We start from the raw sequence: 20,463 nt of genomic DNA, 5'->3' as shown, positions 1-20,463 counted from the left end.
AAATAGCCCTGGCCAAGCACTTGGGAGTGCGCATGTGCCATTCTTCCGGAAGTTATCGCTGGTCTGCCGGAAAAAGGCAGGGAACCCGGAAGTAAACATTACCGGGTCGCTTCGTTCGTGGCGGATGGTTTTGGCGTGATCTGGGCCGGACTGGGTAAGTTAGGGTTCCGAGACTGAGGGGACGAACTGGGGACTGCGAGGAGAGGGCATTCCCTGCAGTGCGTCCTCGCGGTGACGAGCCGCCGTGGGATCGCGGACCCGGGGGGAGACTACCGCCCAGGGCGCAGGCGCCACCCTCGCGTCCAGCCGGACAGAGCCCTGGTCACAGTGGGGCGGACATCCTGAGCGGCTTTTACCCAAGCTGACGCCTCTGTCCCCAGAAGGAAGCCTTTGAGCTTCAGTTTTCTCATGAATGGGGATGGTCTTATTTGGGGGACGTGATGCGAGAGTAAAATCAGAATGTCTATTTTACATTCAGTGAGTTTGAGTCGTCACCGGTCCAACCTGTAGGCCCCTCCGCAAAACAGTGTAATCTACTGACAGTACTTCGGTCTAGCTTAACCTTGAATGTGACAAGCCTACACTCCAGTGGCCTGTGGTGTGTAACATGATTTAAAGGACCCACAATAAAGTCAGCCTTGGACTTGAGACCTGTCTCTCACTGATGTGTTGTGGGCTGGCGGTATTAACCTCCGCAGACTTGTTTCCTCACTGTAAAATAGGGTTGCTGTGAAGATTAGTTGACGGTGTGTCTGGTAAATTAAAGAAATGGTAATTGTCAAAACGAAGGTGATTAAATCTATGAGTGTCCACTTTTGCCTCCCAGTATACGTAGGCGTCCACCGATTTCTAATACTTCTGTTTTTATTTTTAAATTCAATTTTATTTTAATTATGGCTATAAGTAGGTGTGTGGGCCTGTGCCCTTGTTAGTACATGCGCAGTCTTCTTGGATCCCGTGGAGCTGGAGTTAGAAGACAGTTGTGAGCCCCCTGATGTAGGAGCTGAGAGCTGAACTATGATCCTCTCCAGGAGCAGTAGGTGCCCTCAGCTCCTGAGCCATCTCTCCTGCCCCTTAGACAAACTTCTACAGAGAACCAGGCACGGGGGTGGCACATGCCTCCAAATCCTGTTCTCAGGAGATAGAGTCAGAAAGCTCAGAAGTTTACCCTGTGATGCATAATGAGTTCAGGGACAGCCTAGACTGTGTGTCTCAGAACAAACAAACAAAATTCTATATATATTTTCAGTGGGTCAAACACAGAAGAGAACGCTTGGAACAGCACCGTTGACTTCTAGTCAGTAAGCATTTAGTATTGACAACGAGTTGTGTAAATATCCATGGACCGCAGGAGGAAGGCTAAGAAAGTCTGTGGGGGATGTGGGGCTGTGAGGATGGGTCAGTCAGCTAGTTGTGAGGCTAGAAACGGGGTGCTAGACCTTGGCTGCTGTACTGGTCTCTACAGTAAGACTGGCAGCATCCTTTGACTGTTTACTGTGGCGATCGCTAGTTGCCAGTGACTGTTGAGACCGGAAATGTAACTGCTCCAAACGTGTAAAACCCATAACAGCTTTTAAAGCTAAGTTGGTTGGGTTTTTTTTTTTTAGGTTATTGGAAGTTGAAATTAGACTGTGTTGGGAATATTTAGTAAAGATATTTGCCAAGTGATGGTGCCACACACCTTTAATCCTAGTGGCTTGGGAGGCAGAGGCAGGCAGACCTCTGTGACTTTGGGGCTAGCCTGGTCTACAGAGTGAGTTCTAGGACAGCTGGAGCTACACAGAGAAACCCTATCTCAAAGAACAAAAAAAGAAAAAAGGAAAAATTTTTTATGGAAAGGAATTTATTTCCTTTTGTATATGTTTGTGTCAGAGTCTTGCTATGTAGGCCAGGCTAGCCTTGCAGATACAGTCCTCCTGGGTTATGAACACTTACCACCATTGGCCCTTTTTATTTCTTTAATATTGTTACTCAAATCCAAAGAATTACGTTGTTGGCATTACTTTTCTCTGGGATCATACTGCTTTGGAGAGATTTTGAGCTTGAGCAATGGGGCGTTTGATCAGATTTGTATTTTGAAAAATTTAGCTGTGCAGTATGTAAAAAGATTAATTGGGCAGAATTAGAAGAGACTGGTAAGTCTCAAAAAATCACAACATGTACTAAAGGGGAAACATTCAGCATCTAAGGAGTAGGTAAATAGCAGTGATATTGAGAAAGTGAAAATAATTGTTAATAAGCTGAAATACATAAATATTTAGTAAGCCGAAATAGAAAAAAGAGCTGTCAATGAAAGGAGCCTGAGTTCCACAGGGAGGGCCAGGAGTTTAAGGCATGCTGTGAACAGGCACCTCTGAGGCTTCTAGGTAGAGATGTCCCAACACAGTTGGTTATGTGGATTTGAAGATCCAATGAAAGTTCTGTAGCAGAGAAATAATGTGGACCCCAGTAGTGGGATACTGCTCCCCCAGATCCTTGGAAGCTGGTACTGGTTAGGGTGATGAGTGAGGCTCTGACTGCACCATACGGAATCAGTCTCTAAGTAAAAATAGATGAGCCTACAAAGGAGTCCAGAACAGAAACGGAGTACACGAGAAGCCAGAGACATGTTGTGGAAGCCAAGGAATTAGAATCTACGACAAAAGGAAAAAACAACTGAAAACTGTCCAGTTGGTATTTAGCGCATTGATTAATATTAATTTAGTAATGTAGTGGTAGTTTCATTGGCATGGCTGGGAACAGAAAGTCAGAGTGACTGGGGGTGAGGAGGGCACAGGGTGTAGAAATAGAGACCCTATGAATACAGGTGTTGTGGTGGTGGGGGCTAGGCATTTCTGAATATAGACCAACCCATCTATATTTTCTTTCTGACAAAGTCTTATGTAGCATAGGTTGGTCTTGAACTCCCTATAAAGCTTCTGATCCTGTATTCACCTCCAGATTGCTGGATCACAGGTGTACACCACCATACCTGGTTCTTGCAGAACTGGGGATCCACCTTCCCTGCATGCTAGGCAAATGCTCTATCCTGAGGCTTCATCCCCAGCCCCTAAACACTAGTAATTGTTAAGACATTGGGCCTTCATGGGCAGCAGTGATGAGCTCTGTATTTTTTTGACTGTGGTAGAAAAGTTTAAGACACACAGGAGGGCTAATTTTGGAATATCTGTATTAAAGTATTTGACATTTTAAATTTTGTATACATGGCTTTCTCCATTTGTAAATTGGAGCTTTGAAAGAACTGGTGCAGAGAATATGTAAAAACTGTTTTGTTTTTTTCAGATAGAGGGTCTCACTATATAGCCTTGGCTAGCCATGGTTTCTCTACATAGAACAGGCTAGCCTCCAATTCCCAGGGATCCACAGGCCTCTGCTTTCCAAGTACTGGTATTGAAGTTGTACATTTCAATGCCCATTTTGTAAAGCTTTTTGAGGAAGAGAAAGAGACTCTTAGAACCAGGGAGATGGCCCAGCAGGTAAAGGCACCTGCCACCAAGCCTCATGACCTGAGTTTCATCCCTGGGACCCTCAGGGTGATTGAAGATCCAGCTCCTACAAGTTGACCTCTTACCTCTCCATACGTGCCATGGTATACACAATCCCTGCCGCACCCCTCCACACACATACACACAAGACAAATAAAATGTAATTTAAGAATGTAAAGAGCCCCTCCTTTACAGGCACTTTGAAAGAATAAGAGTGTGTGAGACTGGGCACTGCTGTTTGTGCAAGGACCCAGTTCTGATCACATCACCACATAAAGTTTAAAAAGTCGGGGAGGAAAAAGTGAAGGAGAGAGAAACCATGATGAAACTCACAGTGTATATCAGTAGCACACAGTGTAGAGGTCTCGTGCCTGCATCCTGAAGGCCTCCTTCCCTCTAAAAAGTTCCTTCTCTTTTTAGAAGAAGCCAATTCATCATGTCGGCGGCAGCCGTAGATATGGTTAATGCCACACCCCTTTCGGGGTCAAAGGAAATGAGTTTGGAGGAGCCAAAGAAGATGACCAGAGAAGACTGGAGAAAAAAGAAGGAGCTAGAAGAGCAGAGAAAACTGGGCAATGCTCCTGCGGAAGTTGATGAAGAGGGAAAGTAAGTAGCTTCTTACGTGATCTGTTCAAGTCCATAACCAATACACCAAGGGCTCAGCCTTTGCCCAGGTCCGTACCCACTGCACCAGCTCAGCCTTCACCCAGGTCCATACCCACTGCACCAGGGCTCAGCCTTTGCTTGGGCAGGAAACTGCCCTTTACTAGTTACAGAATTTTTATTTTTCTTTCTTGTTTTATCAGACTCATATGTATATTGCTTAGTAATCAGGTAATATTGAAGAGCTTATAATGCATAGCAATTGTCCTTTTTTACCTTTTTTCACTCCCCAGACTAGAGTAGCTACTTTTACATCTTTTCATTTTGAGTTTTTCACATCTCTGAATAATAATGCCTATGTGATTATTTTAATCAGTTGGCTGGAGACAGTAGTTTGACTTCTAGCTGGAATAGACGGAGCTCTCTGACCCCTTCCTATCATCCCTCTGTCTCCATTCAGGTGTTTCATGAGTCTCAGCATCTTGATTAGACTGCTCCTCACTGTCATAACTTACATATTTACTTTTAGTTCTTCTGTTAGTGGAGATAGCAACCGTCTTCCCTCTCCCATCCCACTGCAAGATTTCTCTTCTTGGCTTCTGTGCCCACTACCTCATGATTAAAATGTTCAAACGTTCTGCTTTACAATCTTACTTAAATTTTATTACAGAGATATCAACCCTCATATCCCTCAGTACATCTCTTCGGTTCCATGGTACATTGATCCATCAAAAAGGCCCACATTAAAGCATCAGAGACCACAGCCAGAGAAACAGAAGCAGTTCAGTTCCTCTGGGGAATGGTACAAGAGAGGTGTAAAGGAGGTATGTGGTGGCCTATGTGTCCTTTTGTGGGTGGAGAGTGTGTGTGAAGGACTTAGGAACCTTTAATGTGATGCTGTTTAAAGTGGGGAGGAATTCTGTGCCCCTGGTGTTGAAATTCACAGTGTTTTCAATGCTAGTTACAGTCTTCTTACATGAATTTTATATTATTGAAACCCTTAAACTTAGAACATGAAAACTGCCTGGTTTTCTTCTTAACTTAGTAAAGTCATTCAGTAGACAAGATAGTGAAAGCCAAAGTTATTTCTAAATGACTCTGATATATAAGATGTCTATTTTGTTTTTCTCTGTCCTTTAATAGAATTCTATAACTACCAAGTACCGCAAAGGGGCATGTGAAAATTGTGGGGCCATGACACACAAGAAGAAAGACTGCTTCGAGGTATGATCAGCCCTGAGCCTGTTGGGAAACTGTCAGCAAGCCTTCTGTTTTCCCCTTGCCGAAGATCTGTTTTCCTAAAATTAATTTAGAAAAGTAAAAATTAGTTTGCATGAAATTAGTCCAGCATCATCAAAGTTTCCTGCCCAAAAACTGCCTAATAATTAAATTTAGAGACTAAAATCCCACAGCATGTCCAAGCCGACTGTAAAAATTGCATGAAATCTCTCTCTGTGCTGCAAGTTCTTAGGAAAAGGTCTGCTGTCTTTCAGAGGCCAAGGCGGGTTGGAGCAAAGTTCACAGGCACTAACATCGCTCCAGATGAGCACATCCAGCCCCAGCTGATGTTTGACTACGATGGGAAGAGGGACCGCTGGAACGGCTACAACCCAGAAGAGCATATGAAAATCGTGGAGGAATACGCCAAAGTTGACCTGGTGAGCCAGTTCACTGCCTTTCTACTTTGCTAGGGAAGATCCAAGACTTTCTAACCTGGCAAGGCTTTCCCGAGTCTCGGGGCACCGTGTTTATAGCAGTATGTCTACTTCAGTGGTGAAGACGGTGTGGTGCCCTGCTTGGCAGCAGTTTCTCTCCCTCTTTCCCGTGGACAGGGTCTCTCTATATGGTTCTAGCTGTCCTGAAACTTACTGTGTATACCAGGTTAGTTTTGTCTCCCAAATGCTGGAATTAAAGACAAATGCCACCACACCTCACTGATAGCAGTTTCCTGAGTCTTTTATTCTTTAGTCCCAGTGTGACCAAAGGTACTAGACATGTAAGAACAGACTGACATCCAAATCTTCTATTTATTTGTTTGTTTGTTTGTTTGTTTGTGGCAAAGTCTTACTATGTGACCCTGGTTTGCCTAGATCTTACTATGCAGATCAAGGTAGCCTACAACTCAGAGATCCACCCATCTCTGTCTCCTGATTAAGAATATCCTGTCCCAGGATTGAAGGTGTGCAGCACCACACCTAGCTGCTTTTGACTTTTTGAAGATCTGAGGTCTTTGCCCCTAGACCACAGCGTGTGTCTAACACTGCTTTATGGTGCTCCCACATAGAATAGCTAAGCTGTTCAGAAACTACATTTTAATCTAACTTCAGGTTTTTGAGGTTTTTTTTTTAAATATTTGATGTGTGTGAGAGAGAATATAATTTGTTAAAGGTTTATTTATTATGTATACAGCATTCTGTCTGCATATATGCCTGCACGCCAAAAGAGGGCACCAGATCTCACCACATGTGAGCCATCATGTGGTTGCTGGGAATTGAACTCAGGACCTCTGAGTCAATGCTCTCCAGCCCCTGTTTTTGTTTTTAAACAATGGTTCTACCTTCTTAGCCAAATTCCTTGGAAATAGTAGTATATTCTGCTTTTTTCTTAAGGAATTACAGATTATATTTAAAATCATGAGTTTTGTTTTTGGGACCAGCTTCCATCTTGTTTTTATTTTGAAGGGTTATATGTAACCTGGCTGACCTTGAATTCCCTATGACTATAATTATAGTCATAATTAGGGGCTGAGCCCCTACCTCCAATATGCTGGGATTGTGAACATGTGCCACCATGCCTGGCAAGAGTATGCAGTTGCTCATAGAGATCTAGATCTCATGTTTTCTGGAGCATTGAAATATGTAGTAACCTGAGCCTGCCGAAGAGTAATCAGCCCATAGCTGGAGGCAGCAGCATCTCGCACTGCTGCCAGGGCTCGCTCTCTGCGGTTTACCAGTGCTGCCACCTGGTCTGCTTGCATCAGGGCTCACTCACGCAAGAGTCTAACTCCCCACAAGCCCTTCACTTGGTGCTCTAATGTCCATTTCTGAAACCACTAAAATCACTTACTTTAAATGCTGTAAGTAAAATTTAAATGTCTCCATTTTTTTAGGCAAAACGAACATTGAAAGCTCAGAAACTGCAAGAAGAGTTAGCATCTGGAAAATTAATGGAACAAGCTGTAAGTAAAGACACAAGATATTCAGACAAAACACTCATATTCAGACGCTTGAAAACAGTGGTCCTCAAGACCTATGGGTTATGACCCTTGTGGGGGTTGAGTGACCCTTTTATGGGGCTCGCTTAAGACCAGCAGAAAACACAGATATGTATATTAAAATTCACAACAGTAGCCAAATTACAGTTGTAAAGTAGCAACAAAAATAATTTTATGGTTGGGATCACCACAACATGTGGAACTGTATTAAAGAGTCACAGCATTAGGAAGGTTGAGAACCACTGCTTTAAAGCAAAGAAATGAAATGTAGAACAAGAATCCATTTTCTACATCTTTGTTTAGGGAGGAACTGAACTTCTGTCTCCACCCCCTAAGCACTGGGGTTGCAGGGGTGCACTGCATATGTCAGGCCTTCACTCTTCAAATAGCATTTATTAAGACGTCAGTAACAATACTAGCTACCATATAATTTAGTGATATATGAAAAAAATAGAAGATCATCACAGCAAAAGACTCATAATACCAGGTTTCTTTTTTTCTGACTTTACATGTGTGCTGTGGTGGAGTTTGAACCCAGATTACAAGCATCCTGTCTTAGGGTTTCTATTGCTGTAAAGAAACACCAGACAGGATTTCTCTATAACATGGCTGTCCTGGAACTCATTCTGTAGACCATGTTGGCCTCAAACCTACAAAAATCCGCCTGTCTCTGCCTCCCAAGTGCTGGGACTAAAGGTGTGCATGGCTCATAGCAACTCTTTTTTTATTTTGTTCTGGTTTTTTTTTTTTTAAGATTTATTTATTATGTATACAGTGTTCTGTCTGCATGTATGTCTGCAGGCCAGAAGAGGGCACCAGATCTCATTATAGATGGTTGTGAGCCACCTGTTGTGGTTGCTAGGAATCGAACTCAGGACCTCTGGAAGATCCAGTACTCTAAACCTCTGAGCCATCTTTCCAGCTCCTCATGGCAACTCTTATAAAGAAAACATTTAATTGAGGTGACTTTCTCACAGTTTCAGAGGTTTGGGCCATTATCACCCAGGCAAAACACTGTATACATAATAAATAAATAAATTTAAAAAAAAAAGTACTACTTCCTGACAGCATTATCTATTTGGAATTGATTAAAAAAAAAAAAAAACTAGTGACGTTTGGGGCCAGTAAGAAGGCTCAATGGGAAAAGGAACTTGCCGTGCAAGCTTGGCAACTTGGATTTAAGCCCCGGAACTCATAATGGTGGAAGGAGATTACTAACTTCACGGGCTTGTCCTCTGACCTTGACACACGCACACAGTGGCATGCGCTGACCCAATACTACATAAATAAAAAGAAAACTAGTCAGGTTTAATAAACATGATTCAGCTAATAACTAAACCAAATATAATGGGTATTTGTTGGGTTCTTTGGTCATGTTAAACTTCCTGTTACCTTGTGTGAGTGTAATCCTATAGCAGGAGGCTGGAGAGGTGACTCAGAGGTTAAGAGCACTTGAGTTCCGCTCCCAGCACCCACATCTGGCAGCTTACAACTGCTTTTGGCCCCAACTCCAAGCAAGCCAGTGTTCTCTTCTGACCTCCAAGGGAACGCACACACAAGTGTATGTACACACACAGACACATGAAAGACATCCTGTATCAATAAAATGTGTTTGTTTTCTGGTTTTGTAGACACTAATAAAATTAAGTGTTCACAATAGCACACTTGTGTCAGAATATATTGCTCGGTACAAGTGAGAAGTCTGAGAGCTTACTGAGTTGAAGTGAAGCAGCCTCCCTTCCATCCTGCCCTCCCTCCTTCCCTCTGGTGCTATGGATGAAACCCAAGGCCTGGTGCACGCTAGGCATGCACTGTCCCACTCACCTACACTACACCCGTTTATATGTTTGTAAAATGCTAAGCGATCAGTAAATTAAGTGGAAGGGACTTACAAATGGTTTTCCTGCTTTCCTGATGCAGAATTCTCCAAAACATCAGTGGGGAGAAGAGGAACCCAATTCTCAGATGGTAAGGCACGCTTGTCTTTTCTGGCTGCATGTTCTGTTTTGTTTCGGTGGCTGTAGTTGTCGTAGTCAGATCAGTAGCCCTAAGTCACACAGATAAGCCTTTGTTTAAAAGGAAGGAAAACAAGAACTCAGTGCTGTGACTTTCTGCTTAGTTTTCTCACCGCCCACTCTTCCTTTTAGGAAAAGGATCATAACAGTGAAGACGAGGATGAGGACAAATATGCAGATGATATTGACATGCCCGGGCAGAATTTCGACTCTAAGAGACGCATTACTGTTCGGAATCTCAGGATTCGTGAAGATATTGCAAAAGTAAGTCATGTCAGCCCGACCTGTAGCTCTGACAGATCGTGTTTCACACCTTCCTCTGCATGTGCAGTGTCTGTGCGGTTTGGTTGCCATGTCTAGTGTCACTCCAAAGGACAGTAGCATGTGCTTTTATCGTACATGGATGTCGGGTTGCTCAGAACCCACTCCTCTGCCTGCTGAGCCCTTTATTGTTATAAATAAATGTTAATTCAGTCTTTAAATGTTTTTTCCTTCTAGTATTTGAGAAATTTAGATCCAAATTCTGCCTATTATGATCCAAAAACTAGAGCGATGAGAGAGAATCCCTATGCCAATGCAGGAAAGAATCCAGATGAGTAAGTATCCGGTTAACTTTACAGACTTCAGAGTAGGGGGCACTAATCTTTCTAATTTGATTTTGTGAATGAGTTTTTCTTAATGGGGAACAATTTCTGAGAACTTTTTAAAATCTGTGCTTACAGAGTGAGTTACGCTGGAGATAACTTTGTTAGATACACTGGAGACACCATTTCAATGGCTCAAACACAATGTAAGTATTCATTTTATACCAGGGAATTTTATATGAACTTTAGGGCTGAGAGCCAGCGAGGTGGCTGGGGTGACTGCCATCAGGCAGTTCTGTCCCCAGTGTCTCCGTGGTGGATGGAGAGAACCAAGTTATCCTCTTACCCGACATATGTTCTGTGGCATAAGTGATCACACATTTGCACGCACAGATAAATAAAGGTAAAAAATCGAAACTGAGCATCATAAAAACATGCATGATGGCAAATGTCTATGACCCTACTGTATAGGAGACTGAGACAGGAGGATTGCCACATGTTTAAGGCAACTCTAAGAAAAAGCCAGCAGAAAGAAAAGATAGGGGGAGTACTGTTAGCAGTTACTTAAAGCTTGCTTTAAAAAAAAATGCATTGAGCTAGCAATTCATTGAGATACTTTGAATTGCCCTAGTGTTTGCTTGGGAAGCCTACGACAAGGGATCTGAAGTACATCTCCAGGCAGATCCTACAAAACTAGAGCTGCTCTATAAGTCCTTCAAGGTCAAAAAGGAAGACTTCAAGGAGCAGCAGAAAGAAAGCATCCTGGAAAAGGTACTGCTAAAAAAACACTTTACTTTTTGCTTAAGAAGCATTCAGTTTGGTATGCCATCCAAAGAGTCCTTTTTAACCCATTGGCATAGTCCTGTCCTTCCACTGACTTAGCTGGTATAGACTTCTGCAGCAATCAGGCCCCCTCCTCAAGATGTGGTACTTAAGATAAATATCTGTTATTTCTCACACTGCTTCATGTCAGCTGGGTCCCCTGACTGTTCAAGACTGTATCACATAGTCTTGTCTTCCCACAGCCTAGCCCAGCTGTCTAAAATACATTCTTAGAGTTCTGGGACACAGCTAAAAAATGTGTGCCCCGGTGCACAGAACACACCTTTGCTTTCGTCACATTGTGAGCTTCCCATTGGTGTAAGAAAGTGACAGTCACGTGCAGATTCCAGGGATGGAGAAATTGGCTCCATCTCCTGATGAGAGAACCAGAGAAGTCATGAGGCCGAGGACATCAGACATGCACCTAAAGGAAGGGGCTTACGGCTGTCTTGAAACTGACTTCAATTCCCGGATAAGCAACAGTAGAAACTCCTTACTTAAATGGGAAGAATTAGTGGTACTCTTTTCGCTGTCTCATCAGGAAAGCTATTTAAAAAAAAAAAAAGGTTCATTTATTCTCTTTGAAAGTAAACCCTTTTCATAAAGATTTGATATAAAAGCTTGGTTATAAAATGGATTTAATAATGCCCATTGTCCTTTTAGTATGGTGGCCAAGAACACTTAGATGCTCCTCCAGCTGAGCTGCTCCTGGCCCAGACAGAAGACTATGTGGAGTACTCCAGGCATGGAACGGTCATTAAAGGCCAGGAGCGGGCTGTCGCCTGCTCCAAGTATGAGGAAGACGTGAAGATCAATAACCACACGGTCAGTGCTTAGCTCCATACTGTTCCCCACATAATATCATGGCCAACTGATGCTCTCCTTTTTTGTTGTTGGTGTTGGCATTTTGGCTTTGTTTTATGAATTTTTTTCTAAAAGTGAGAAAAATGAAAAATATTATTGTATTCACCTGCATGCTTATGTAAAATCAAAACATTTTTGTCTGTTGTACTATTTATCCTTTATCTAGGTTTGAATGTACAGTAGCTATAGATAAATACACATATTGCATTTACTAATTTTTGGCAGAAATATTTAGAAATTGCAGGTAGAACATTTCGCTCATAAACACTCTATCATACATCTCTAAAAATGACAATTTTAGACAGTGCTGCTACCCTGTTGTGCCTCAAACTGACATTAACTCCCTAATTCATTTGGCTTTACCCAGGGTGTGTGTGTGTGCACTCGCGTGTGTTCAAAGGCTAAGTTAGTGGAGTTGGTTGTCTCCTTTCACTTTTATGTGACTTCCAGGGATCCACTCAAGCCCATCAGCCTTGTGTCCTAGGCAGGTTACCCTCTGGGTCATCTCACTGGCCCCTTTCTTACTCCTTAAAAACCTATACACAAAAAATGCTTTGATAGCTGTATTTTGGTCAAGTCTGATTAAGTCTGTATTGATCATTTGTTAAGAGATTTTCTACCCACATATACACACATCCCCAACTTCCAAGAGACAGGACTTCTCTATGTAGCCCACTCTGTCCACCAGACTGGCCTTGAACTCAGATCTGCCTGTCTCTGAGTGTTGGCATTAACGGTGTGCATCACCACGCCCAGCCCTTACATTTCTTAAAACAAGAATGTCGGTCTAAAGTCTAGATTAAATAATACCTAACTATTTTGACAAGAATGTGTTGTAGGTGATGGTGTTTTATTGTTCATTACATCATAAAGCATGTTTATGTATTTCCTCGTGCTGGAGATTGAACTCAGGTCTCATACATGCTGAGCCGTGTTCTCCCACTGAGCTACAGCCTCGATCCCACTTGTTGTACACCTAAACTAGCCAAACTGATTTTTATACATCAAGGCTCAGAAATCTAACAGTAGCTGTACTGTGTAGAGTAGAATGAGCCAGACAGGCCTTACAAACCTTCAGCATAATGAGTCTAACAAGGGTGTGTGCACTCTTCAGCAAGAACCACTAATTAACAGTAAGAATGTAGGCTTGTCTTAAGAGACATACCTTGTCTTAAGAGAAATCAAGTATACTAAATTTTTTCATAGATTTTTTTGGGGGATGGGCAGGGGAGGCTGAGACATAGTCTTACTATGTAGCCCCAGACTGGCTTTTACTTGAATAGTTTTGCCTCTGCCTTCTGGGTGCAGTATGGGAAAGTTCCTTATTTCTTTCCCAGTCTGCTTTATCTAGGTTTTTCGAGACAGGATTTCTCTGTGTAGTCCTGGCTGTCCTGGAACTCACTCTGTAGGCCAGGGTGGCCTAGAACTCACATAGATCCACCTGCCTCTGCCTCCTGAGTGCTGGGATTAAAGGCATGTGCCACCACTGCCCAGGGAAAGACCCTAATTTCAAGCTGCTTTTCAAATACCTTCTGTGTCTCTCTCTGCAGCACATCTGGGGATCTTACTGGAAGGACGGCCGGTGGGGATACAAATGTTGTCACTCGTTTTTCAAGTACTCCTATTGCACCGGAGAAGCGGGGAAGGAGAGTGTGGTAAGTAACTATCCTCTGATTTGTTTTCCTTTGTGTGGAGGAGAATGCTAAGTGAGTGAGTTGGGGTTTCATGTAGGCTTAGCTAACTGTGAATCCACTCTGGCCAAGGGTGACCTTGAACTTGTGATTGGACTGTCCACACTTCCCAGATGCTGAGGTTACAGGTAGTGCTCAGTCCTGGCTCTAGGAGGCTCTGGAGGTAGAGCCAGGGCTTTGCAGGCTGCGCAAGGACTCTGGAAACCAAGCTATATCCCAGCCCTTGTCCTCTAGTTCCTAAAGGTGGAAGACAGCCAAACCCCTGCAGAAAACGTATCTTCTTGTGTATCAAATTCTAACCTGTTCTTCAGCTGATTTTTAACTGTAGTCTTCAGCTCAAATTCTGTTTCTTCCCCACAGAATTCAGAGGAGTGTATTATAAGTGACACAGCTGGGGAAGAACCTGCAAAGAAACCACAGACCCTCATGGAGGTCAGTCTGGAATCCCCTGTTCGGGACTGTTAAATTCTGGGGGCAGGAGGTGGGGTGTTAAAACTTGTGCCAGAGCTCTGTGTTCATATGGTGTTTCTATTCTCCCTGACAGCTGCATCAGGAAAAACTAAAAGAGGAGAAGAAGAAGAAAAAGAAGAAGAAGAAACACCGAAAGAGCAGCTCCGACAGCGATGATGAGGACAGGAAGCACGAGAAACTGAAAAAGGTACTTTTTGTGGTGTTAAAGAAGCAAAAGTGACAAATAGCAAGAGCCACCCTCTGTGTGGGACGTTATCATCCTGCCTGCAGTGGCAGGTGTGTGCGTGTCCACATGAACCTCTGCAGCGGTCAGACAACTGGCAGGAGCTGGTCCCCTCCTTCCGTTGTTGGATTCTGTGGATTGAGCTCACGTCATCAGGCTTAGCAGCAGCGGCCTTTGCCCATAGCCAGCCCCTCAACCAGATTCCTCTGATTAAAAACTGTCACCCCACATTTTGTGCTCTATGAACGTTATCAAGTGAGCCGAATAGTAGCTAGTTGTCATTTCACAGTAAAAGGAGCTAACTGACTGCTGTGTTCTTTCAGACAGTGTGGGGTTGATATTCAGACGATGTGGGGTTGGTTGGTATCCAGACAGTGTGGGGTTGGTATCCAGACAGTATGGGGTTGGTATCCAGACAGTATGGGGTTGGTATCCAGACGGTGTGGGGTTGGTATCCAGACGGTGTGGGGTTGGTATCCAGACGGTGTGGGGTTGGTATCCAGACGGTGTGGGGTTGGTATCCAGACGGTGTGGGGTTGATAGAGCCCTTCATAGTCCAAGAGGTCTTCCATGTTCTTTTTAACAAAAGCCGTGGGATAGAGATTTGAGAGCTTGTTTTCACCTCTCACCACAGGCACTGAACGCAGAGGAGGCCCGCCTTCTTCATGTCAAGGAGATCATGCAGATTGATGAGCGGAAGCGGCCATACAACAGCATATATGAAACCCGGGAGCCCACTGAAGAGGAAATGGAGGCTTACAGAATGAAACGGCAGAGGCCAGACGACCCCATGGCCTCTTTCCTGGGACAGTAGTAACTAGTCAGGATGGGATACATACACAGCATGTTCATTCCAGCTCCTTCCTGACTCTTGATAGAAAGTCCTTGTCCTTCCTTTCTGCTGTCTGGCATTAATAAAGCTTTCCGAAGTCTCAGAATCATTCTCCGCAGTCAAGAAACAAAGTGAGCAAGAAAGAGCATACGTTTGTGGGTTGGGGTTAAACATCATCCATTCTAATTAGATTAGGGAAGAGACTTTGGCTGTCTTCCTCACAAGAGTGTCCTTGAGAGCCTGGCACAGTGGCTCAAGCCTGTGATGCCAGCACCGGAGAGTGGCGGAGTCAGGGAGCAAGAGTTCAAGGTCAGCCGAGTGTGGTGGTACACACCTGTAATCCTAGCAGAGATTGTGCCAGAGCCACCCTGAGGTACAGAGCAAGCTTGAGACCAGCCTACACCATGTGAGACTTTGTCTCAATGATGAAGCTGTGCTAGGCTACAAAGCAAGATGGCCTCAAATTTAAGAAAAAATAGAAGTCACCTGTTCCATAGTTAGGACTCAAGCTGTGTGCAGTCTCTGGTCTTCTATACAGCAGCACCATGGTGGAGGCAGGGCCTCTCCCTACAGCCAGAGCTCCTCAGTTCCTAACCTCCAGGAGTGACATCACTAGTAATTTATCTCAATAATTGCAGTTTTTTATAGGATTCTATTCATTTTAATGCCTTTTAGGATTTTCTTGGTTTCAAACAACAACAAATATTCTGCCTTCGTCTGCATCACCAGAAGGAATCTATAAGGCATGTAAATATCTGTGTCCCCCATAATCTGAATAATAAATCTATTTTTCACTTGGTTGTTAAATTTTGGGTTTCCATGTGTTTCCTTGTACCTTACATCTAAAATGCTTAGCTTTGGAATGGTCAGCATTGACTACTTCACACCCACCTCACTGAACATGAATTTTTTTTAGACATAAAACGCCCTTCTTTTATGATAGAAGACATTATATCATCTAATTCTGGTCCTCATAAGAGTTACAAAATATCTTAGACATCTATTAGAGTCTACATGCCCAGCAGGCGTCACTTGATATAATTTGACGAGCAGAAAAACTGAGCTGAAGGTTCTTAAAGACGTCTTAAGGTTAGCTTCCTGGCATATTTATAGCTGATACTGCTGTGATCCTCAGCCTTCTTCACCTAAACTCATGGTAGAGACAATGCTGACGCCATACGATTGTGAGAACACGATCTGAGTACACTGACTCAACAAATGTGTTCCAAACTGACTTCTAGGATACTGTGTCAAGTCAGCATCTCAGACATGGCAGAGGAAAGACAGCTGAACCAAGTTCCCGAATACCTGGCTACACATGACGTCAGTGTTCAGACGGAGACTAAACTACAGTGCAGGCTTGGGAAATTCACTCGGTCAGAGAAGGGCTTGCCTTGCAAGCCTGAGGATGTGGGCTCACATAAAAGAGCGAAAGAAAGCAGGCCGGCCAGATACAGGGGTGCTCCTTGTAATATCCGCCCCGTGAGGCAGACAGCCCGGCTAAGTCTGCAAGTACCAGGCTAGTGAGAGCACCCAAGGAACTGGCTGCTCTCTGAGCTCTACACACACGCCATGCTCATGTACCCCCACAAGCACACAACACTATATTGCAAATAGATCTCAAGGTCAAAATTGTTCTATCCCTACCTCAGCATAGGTAGTTTACCGCGAAGTGGGTCGTTGGTGTCTGTTTTGTGTACTATCTTTTGTTAATAAAGATTTCATTGAAATATTTAACTGAGTTGTTTGTAGCATCATTTATCTGTTTGGTAAAGAAATGGCTTAGAGGAGTGTTGAGAGACCTGGGTTGATTTGTTTTGAGTTTGTACAAGAAAATGCCAGCATCCTTTATCATGTCGAAAGGTGAAACTATGCAAACCTCACTACACCTTCTTTTCCACTCCAGGCATTCCGTCGGCCCTACAGTTCACATCTTTAAAACCCAGGGAGGCCACAACACAAGTATCTTGCAGCCCCGAGGAGCACCCCCCACACCACACCGCGCCCCTCCACCGCCCTCACCCTTAGCCAATCATCACTGCGCCTGCGTACAGGAGCAGCCTCGCCCTGTTCCTGAAACTCTGTAGCGAGAGGGCTAGCGCCTCTAGAGGCGACAGTGCATTTAGATTCCTGCTGGGGAGCAGACTGGATAGGTCCCGAGGTCCTGGGTTCCTGGCTTAATTTAGAACAGAGCTGGACCCTGGAACTGGCTCCCGAGCATCCTCGACCTCACCTGACGCTGCAGCCGAGCTGCAGGACCTCAGTTCGCTAGCACTTGAGAGTCTAAGCAATTAAGTTATTTCCTGTGTTCTTCTAATTATGCCGCCCCGCAGATCCGGAAGGTAGGTACTGCCATCCACACGAGGATCTAAAAATCCCAGCCTTCAAGTGACAAAACCAACTTCTCAGGCACATGCCTCAGACGCTCTCGCCCGCGCCTACTTTCCCACTCCTGTCGTGGCTACTGATTTTAGCTACAGCCATGCTTACATCTTATGCCTCTCCAACACCCTCGGGTGGTAGATAAGTCTGTACGGACAATTCCAGGCTAGCCAAGGCTGGACAGTAAGACCCTATTTTTTTGTTGTTGTTGCTGTTTGTTTTTTGGTTTTTTTTTTTTGTTTTTTGGTTGTTTTTTTTTTTTGTTTGTTTGTCTTTTGTTTTCAAAACTTGGTTTCTCTGTGTAACAGTCCTGGCTGTCCAGGAACTGTAGACCAGTCTGGCCTTGAACTCACAGAGATCCACCTGCCTCTGCCTCCCAAGTGCTGGGATTAAGGGTGTGTGCCACTACTGCAAGGCTGAGACCCTATCTTAAAAATAGAATAAAATAAAAACAAGTTTAGTTTGATGAACATACTCCAGGGGTATGTGCGCACATATGTTTCTATAATGTGAACATTCACATTCAACTGATTTTTTCCCTCAATATATGCTTCATAAAAGCGTAAAAACATTTCATTTTGTGATGTTTTTATTTCTATTTTATATCTATAAATATGCTGGCACTGTGTTGCAGAGTATGACCTTGAACTCCTGATCCCCCTGCCTCTACCTTCTGAATGCTGGGGTTACAGGGATGCCCATCACGCTCAGTTTGGAGTACTGGGAACGGAACTCGGGGCTTTTCCTTGTGTTCATTCAGCCCTTTTCCGATCTCTGAAGATGGGCAGGAGACCTCTCTGAAAGTGGACTGTAGTTGTCTTCAGGTGGTACTTTGGGATTATTGTATGTCTCGTTACAGAAAACTCCATCTGCATAAAAGCTGTGAAAATGACTGACGTGTGTCCATCATCTGACTTCATAGTTACCAAACGAAACCTCTCACCATCAAAACTGTCAGACCGTTTCAAAAGATGGCATGGTGGCGTTGCACGGCATAACCTCAGTAGCCCAAAGCCTATACCAGCACCATCTGGTCAGTTGAAAACACTTGGATCACATGAGAGTGCCTTGCTGCGGGCGTCACATCAATCTGTGTATCTGTGTGCCCAGGAAAAGCCCAGGTGCTCACACCGTGGCTGGGTAATTAGTCAAACCTCGTGCGCTCGGAAGCGCATAAATCGCTCTGGCCTGGGATGCCCAGAAGCAGCTTCAGCAACAGCCAGTGATGGGATTCATTCTAGAACTGATTAAATGAGCCAGGACTTCTTACAGCAAGTTCTAGAAGGGCTCAGAGCTAGTCCTCTGAAGGTGGGCATTCAGCTTGCTGAGGCAGCTGACAGGGATGACCGCAGCCAGCCGATGGTGTTCCTGTGATGTATAAAAGGGAGAAACCGCAGGAGTTCCTGTTCTGTGACATTTGCGGTTACCCATGAAAGGGGTCAATGTGTCCCGTCTCCTCAGAGATTTCTTTCTGAAGCACAACCTGGCACTTGACGTGTGTGGCTCCATGTGTACTGATGGTGCCTCCTCTTTCCTAATAGAAAATTCGGAATTGGTTGCCCATGTGAAAAAGAGGTGCCTCATGTCGTGGTCATTGTTGGATCCTCATGCACTTGTCACCAAGAAACTGCCTACAAAAACTAAGGGATGCTCTGTTTGGAAGCCCCTTGCCTCACATTGGTGGTGCCCCTCCCCCAGCACCTCTAGCTGCCAAGTTCCACCCACAGAACACTCTAACTGCCCTAACTCTGGGACCCAATCCCCCATACAAGATGGCCTACATACATGAGACATTCACACTGCACAGAATACCTACACATTAAAAAGAAAAAGGTTTTAAAACCAGTAGCAAATAAATTTCCCATAAAAATATGTGTATTGGGAGAGATCAGTTGTATGTGTTCTTTTCTGATCTTTTATCATACATAAATAGCTCAGCCAGATATCATAGCTTATAACCAGTAGGTGTCACTGCCTGCAGGTTTGGGTGGAAGCGAACATGCTGAGATAGCACCAATGTGACATTAAACATTGATAGAAAAGGCATTAGGGGCTGAAGACCCAGCTCAGCAGTTAAGGGTGTGTATTCTTCTTACAAGGGGTCTAAGTTCAATTCCCAGCACCCACACGAGGAGACTCACAACCACCTGCAACTTCAGTTCCAGAGGAGCCAAGCCTCTGGCCTCCATGCAGGCATCTGCTACTCAAGGACACACACACACACACACACACACGTAAACATAATTTATAATATACATACACACAAATACATACGTAATTCCAAAGTAATAAATCTCTTTCTTTAAAAAGAGAAAGGTTATTAACTCAAATTTATAATGCTCACCCTGGACTTCTGATGTCTCAAACTTGCCAGATAGAACTCTGGCAGGGCCAATTAGCTCCAAACCGTGCTTAAGGGCTTGACCATGTTAGTATTCAGTCATAAGCTGATGGGGATCAAAACCAAACAGACATACACTTCTAAAGTAAAGACTTCATGATACTTGGATTATAATTCAATTAAAAGCATAGCCTCTAGCTACTTATTGTACAGACTTTTGGTCACTAAGCTATAGAAACATGGTGTTACGCTTGACTTTAATACTTAGAAAGCAATGAGAAAGGTGAATTTGAGGCTTCCAGCATCCACCTGAACCTGAATGCCAGTATGAAGCTGTGTTGTAATTTGCTGTCTTTTGTACTTTTAGCTTCTGAGACTAAAGAGACTTAGGGTTCCTTCCTTTTGCTCTACAAATTAACCACAAGTCTTATTCTGATTCAGAACTAGATTTGGTTCTTGGCTTAGTGACTCCTTTGCTATATAGACATGTTAACCAAAGAAAAAGACCACTTGAGAGGAGAGGAGTAGAAGAGAGGAGGGAGATGGCTCAGCAGGTAAGGGCCCTTGCCATCAAGCCCAAGGACCAGTTTGATCCCTAGGATCCGAGTGGTGAAAGAAGAAAACCGACTCTGACCTCCACAAGTACACTGCAGCCCATAATGCCCCCCCCCCCAATTAAATAAATAAATGTAATTTTAAAAAGAGGACTGGTCAATTGATTGTCTTATTTTGACCTGCTCAACATTCATTGATTTGCTTGCTGCTTTTCATCATAGTCCCCTTATTTTCCTTGAGATATTTATCTTCTGGCCACTTCGGTGGGTCCCTGTGGCCTTCTCTTAACGAGACTCAGCCCCAGGGCTTTCCCTGGAATAAACGTGAAAGATGCTGGGCAGGCTAAAGTACCAGAATGTGCCTAAATCTTCCATTAATCAG

General features: G+C 43.9%; 1 protein-coding gene across 1 annotated transcript; it reads left to right on the top strand.

Moving 5' to 3' along the window:
* The first annotated feature begins 45 nt into the window (after positions 1 to 45).
* Slu7 (spliceosome associated SLU7) lies at positions 46 to 15,611 on the top strand. The gene is made up of 16 exons (XM_075941298.1): positions 46 to 154; positions 3,906 to 4,091; positions 4,759 to 4,912; positions 5,232 to 5,312; positions 5,582 to 5,746; positions 7,198 to 7,266; positions 9,223 to 9,270; positions 9,450 to 9,581; positions 9,816 to 9,913; positions 10,040 to 10,107; positions 10,533 to 10,672; positions 11,387 to 11,548; positions 13,138 to 13,242; positions 13,639 to 13,710; positions 13,823 to 13,936; positions 14,607 to 15,611. Exons 2-16 carry the CDS (start codon positions 3,922 to 3,924, stop codon positions 14,784 to 14,786), a joined length of 1,758 nt encoding a protein of 585 aa, XP_075797413.1. The 5' UTR covers positions 46 to 154; positions 3,906 to 3,921; the 3' UTR covers positions 14,787 to 15,611.
* The last annotated feature ends 4,852 nt before the right edge of the window (positions 15,612 to 20,463 follow it).

Source organism: Microtus pennsylvanicus, chromosome 11, assembly GCF_037038515.1.
Source record: "Microtus pennsylvanicus isolate mMicPen1 chromosome 11, mMicPen1.hap1, whole genome shotgun sequence".
In the NCBI taxonomy this organism is placed as follows: Eukaryota; Metazoa; Chordata; class Mammalia; order Rodentia; family Cricetidae; genus Microtus; species Microtus pennsylvanicus.
The sequence above is the reverse complement of the archived record's forward strand: the minus strand, read 5'-3'. Positions and strand labels throughout refer to the sequence as shown.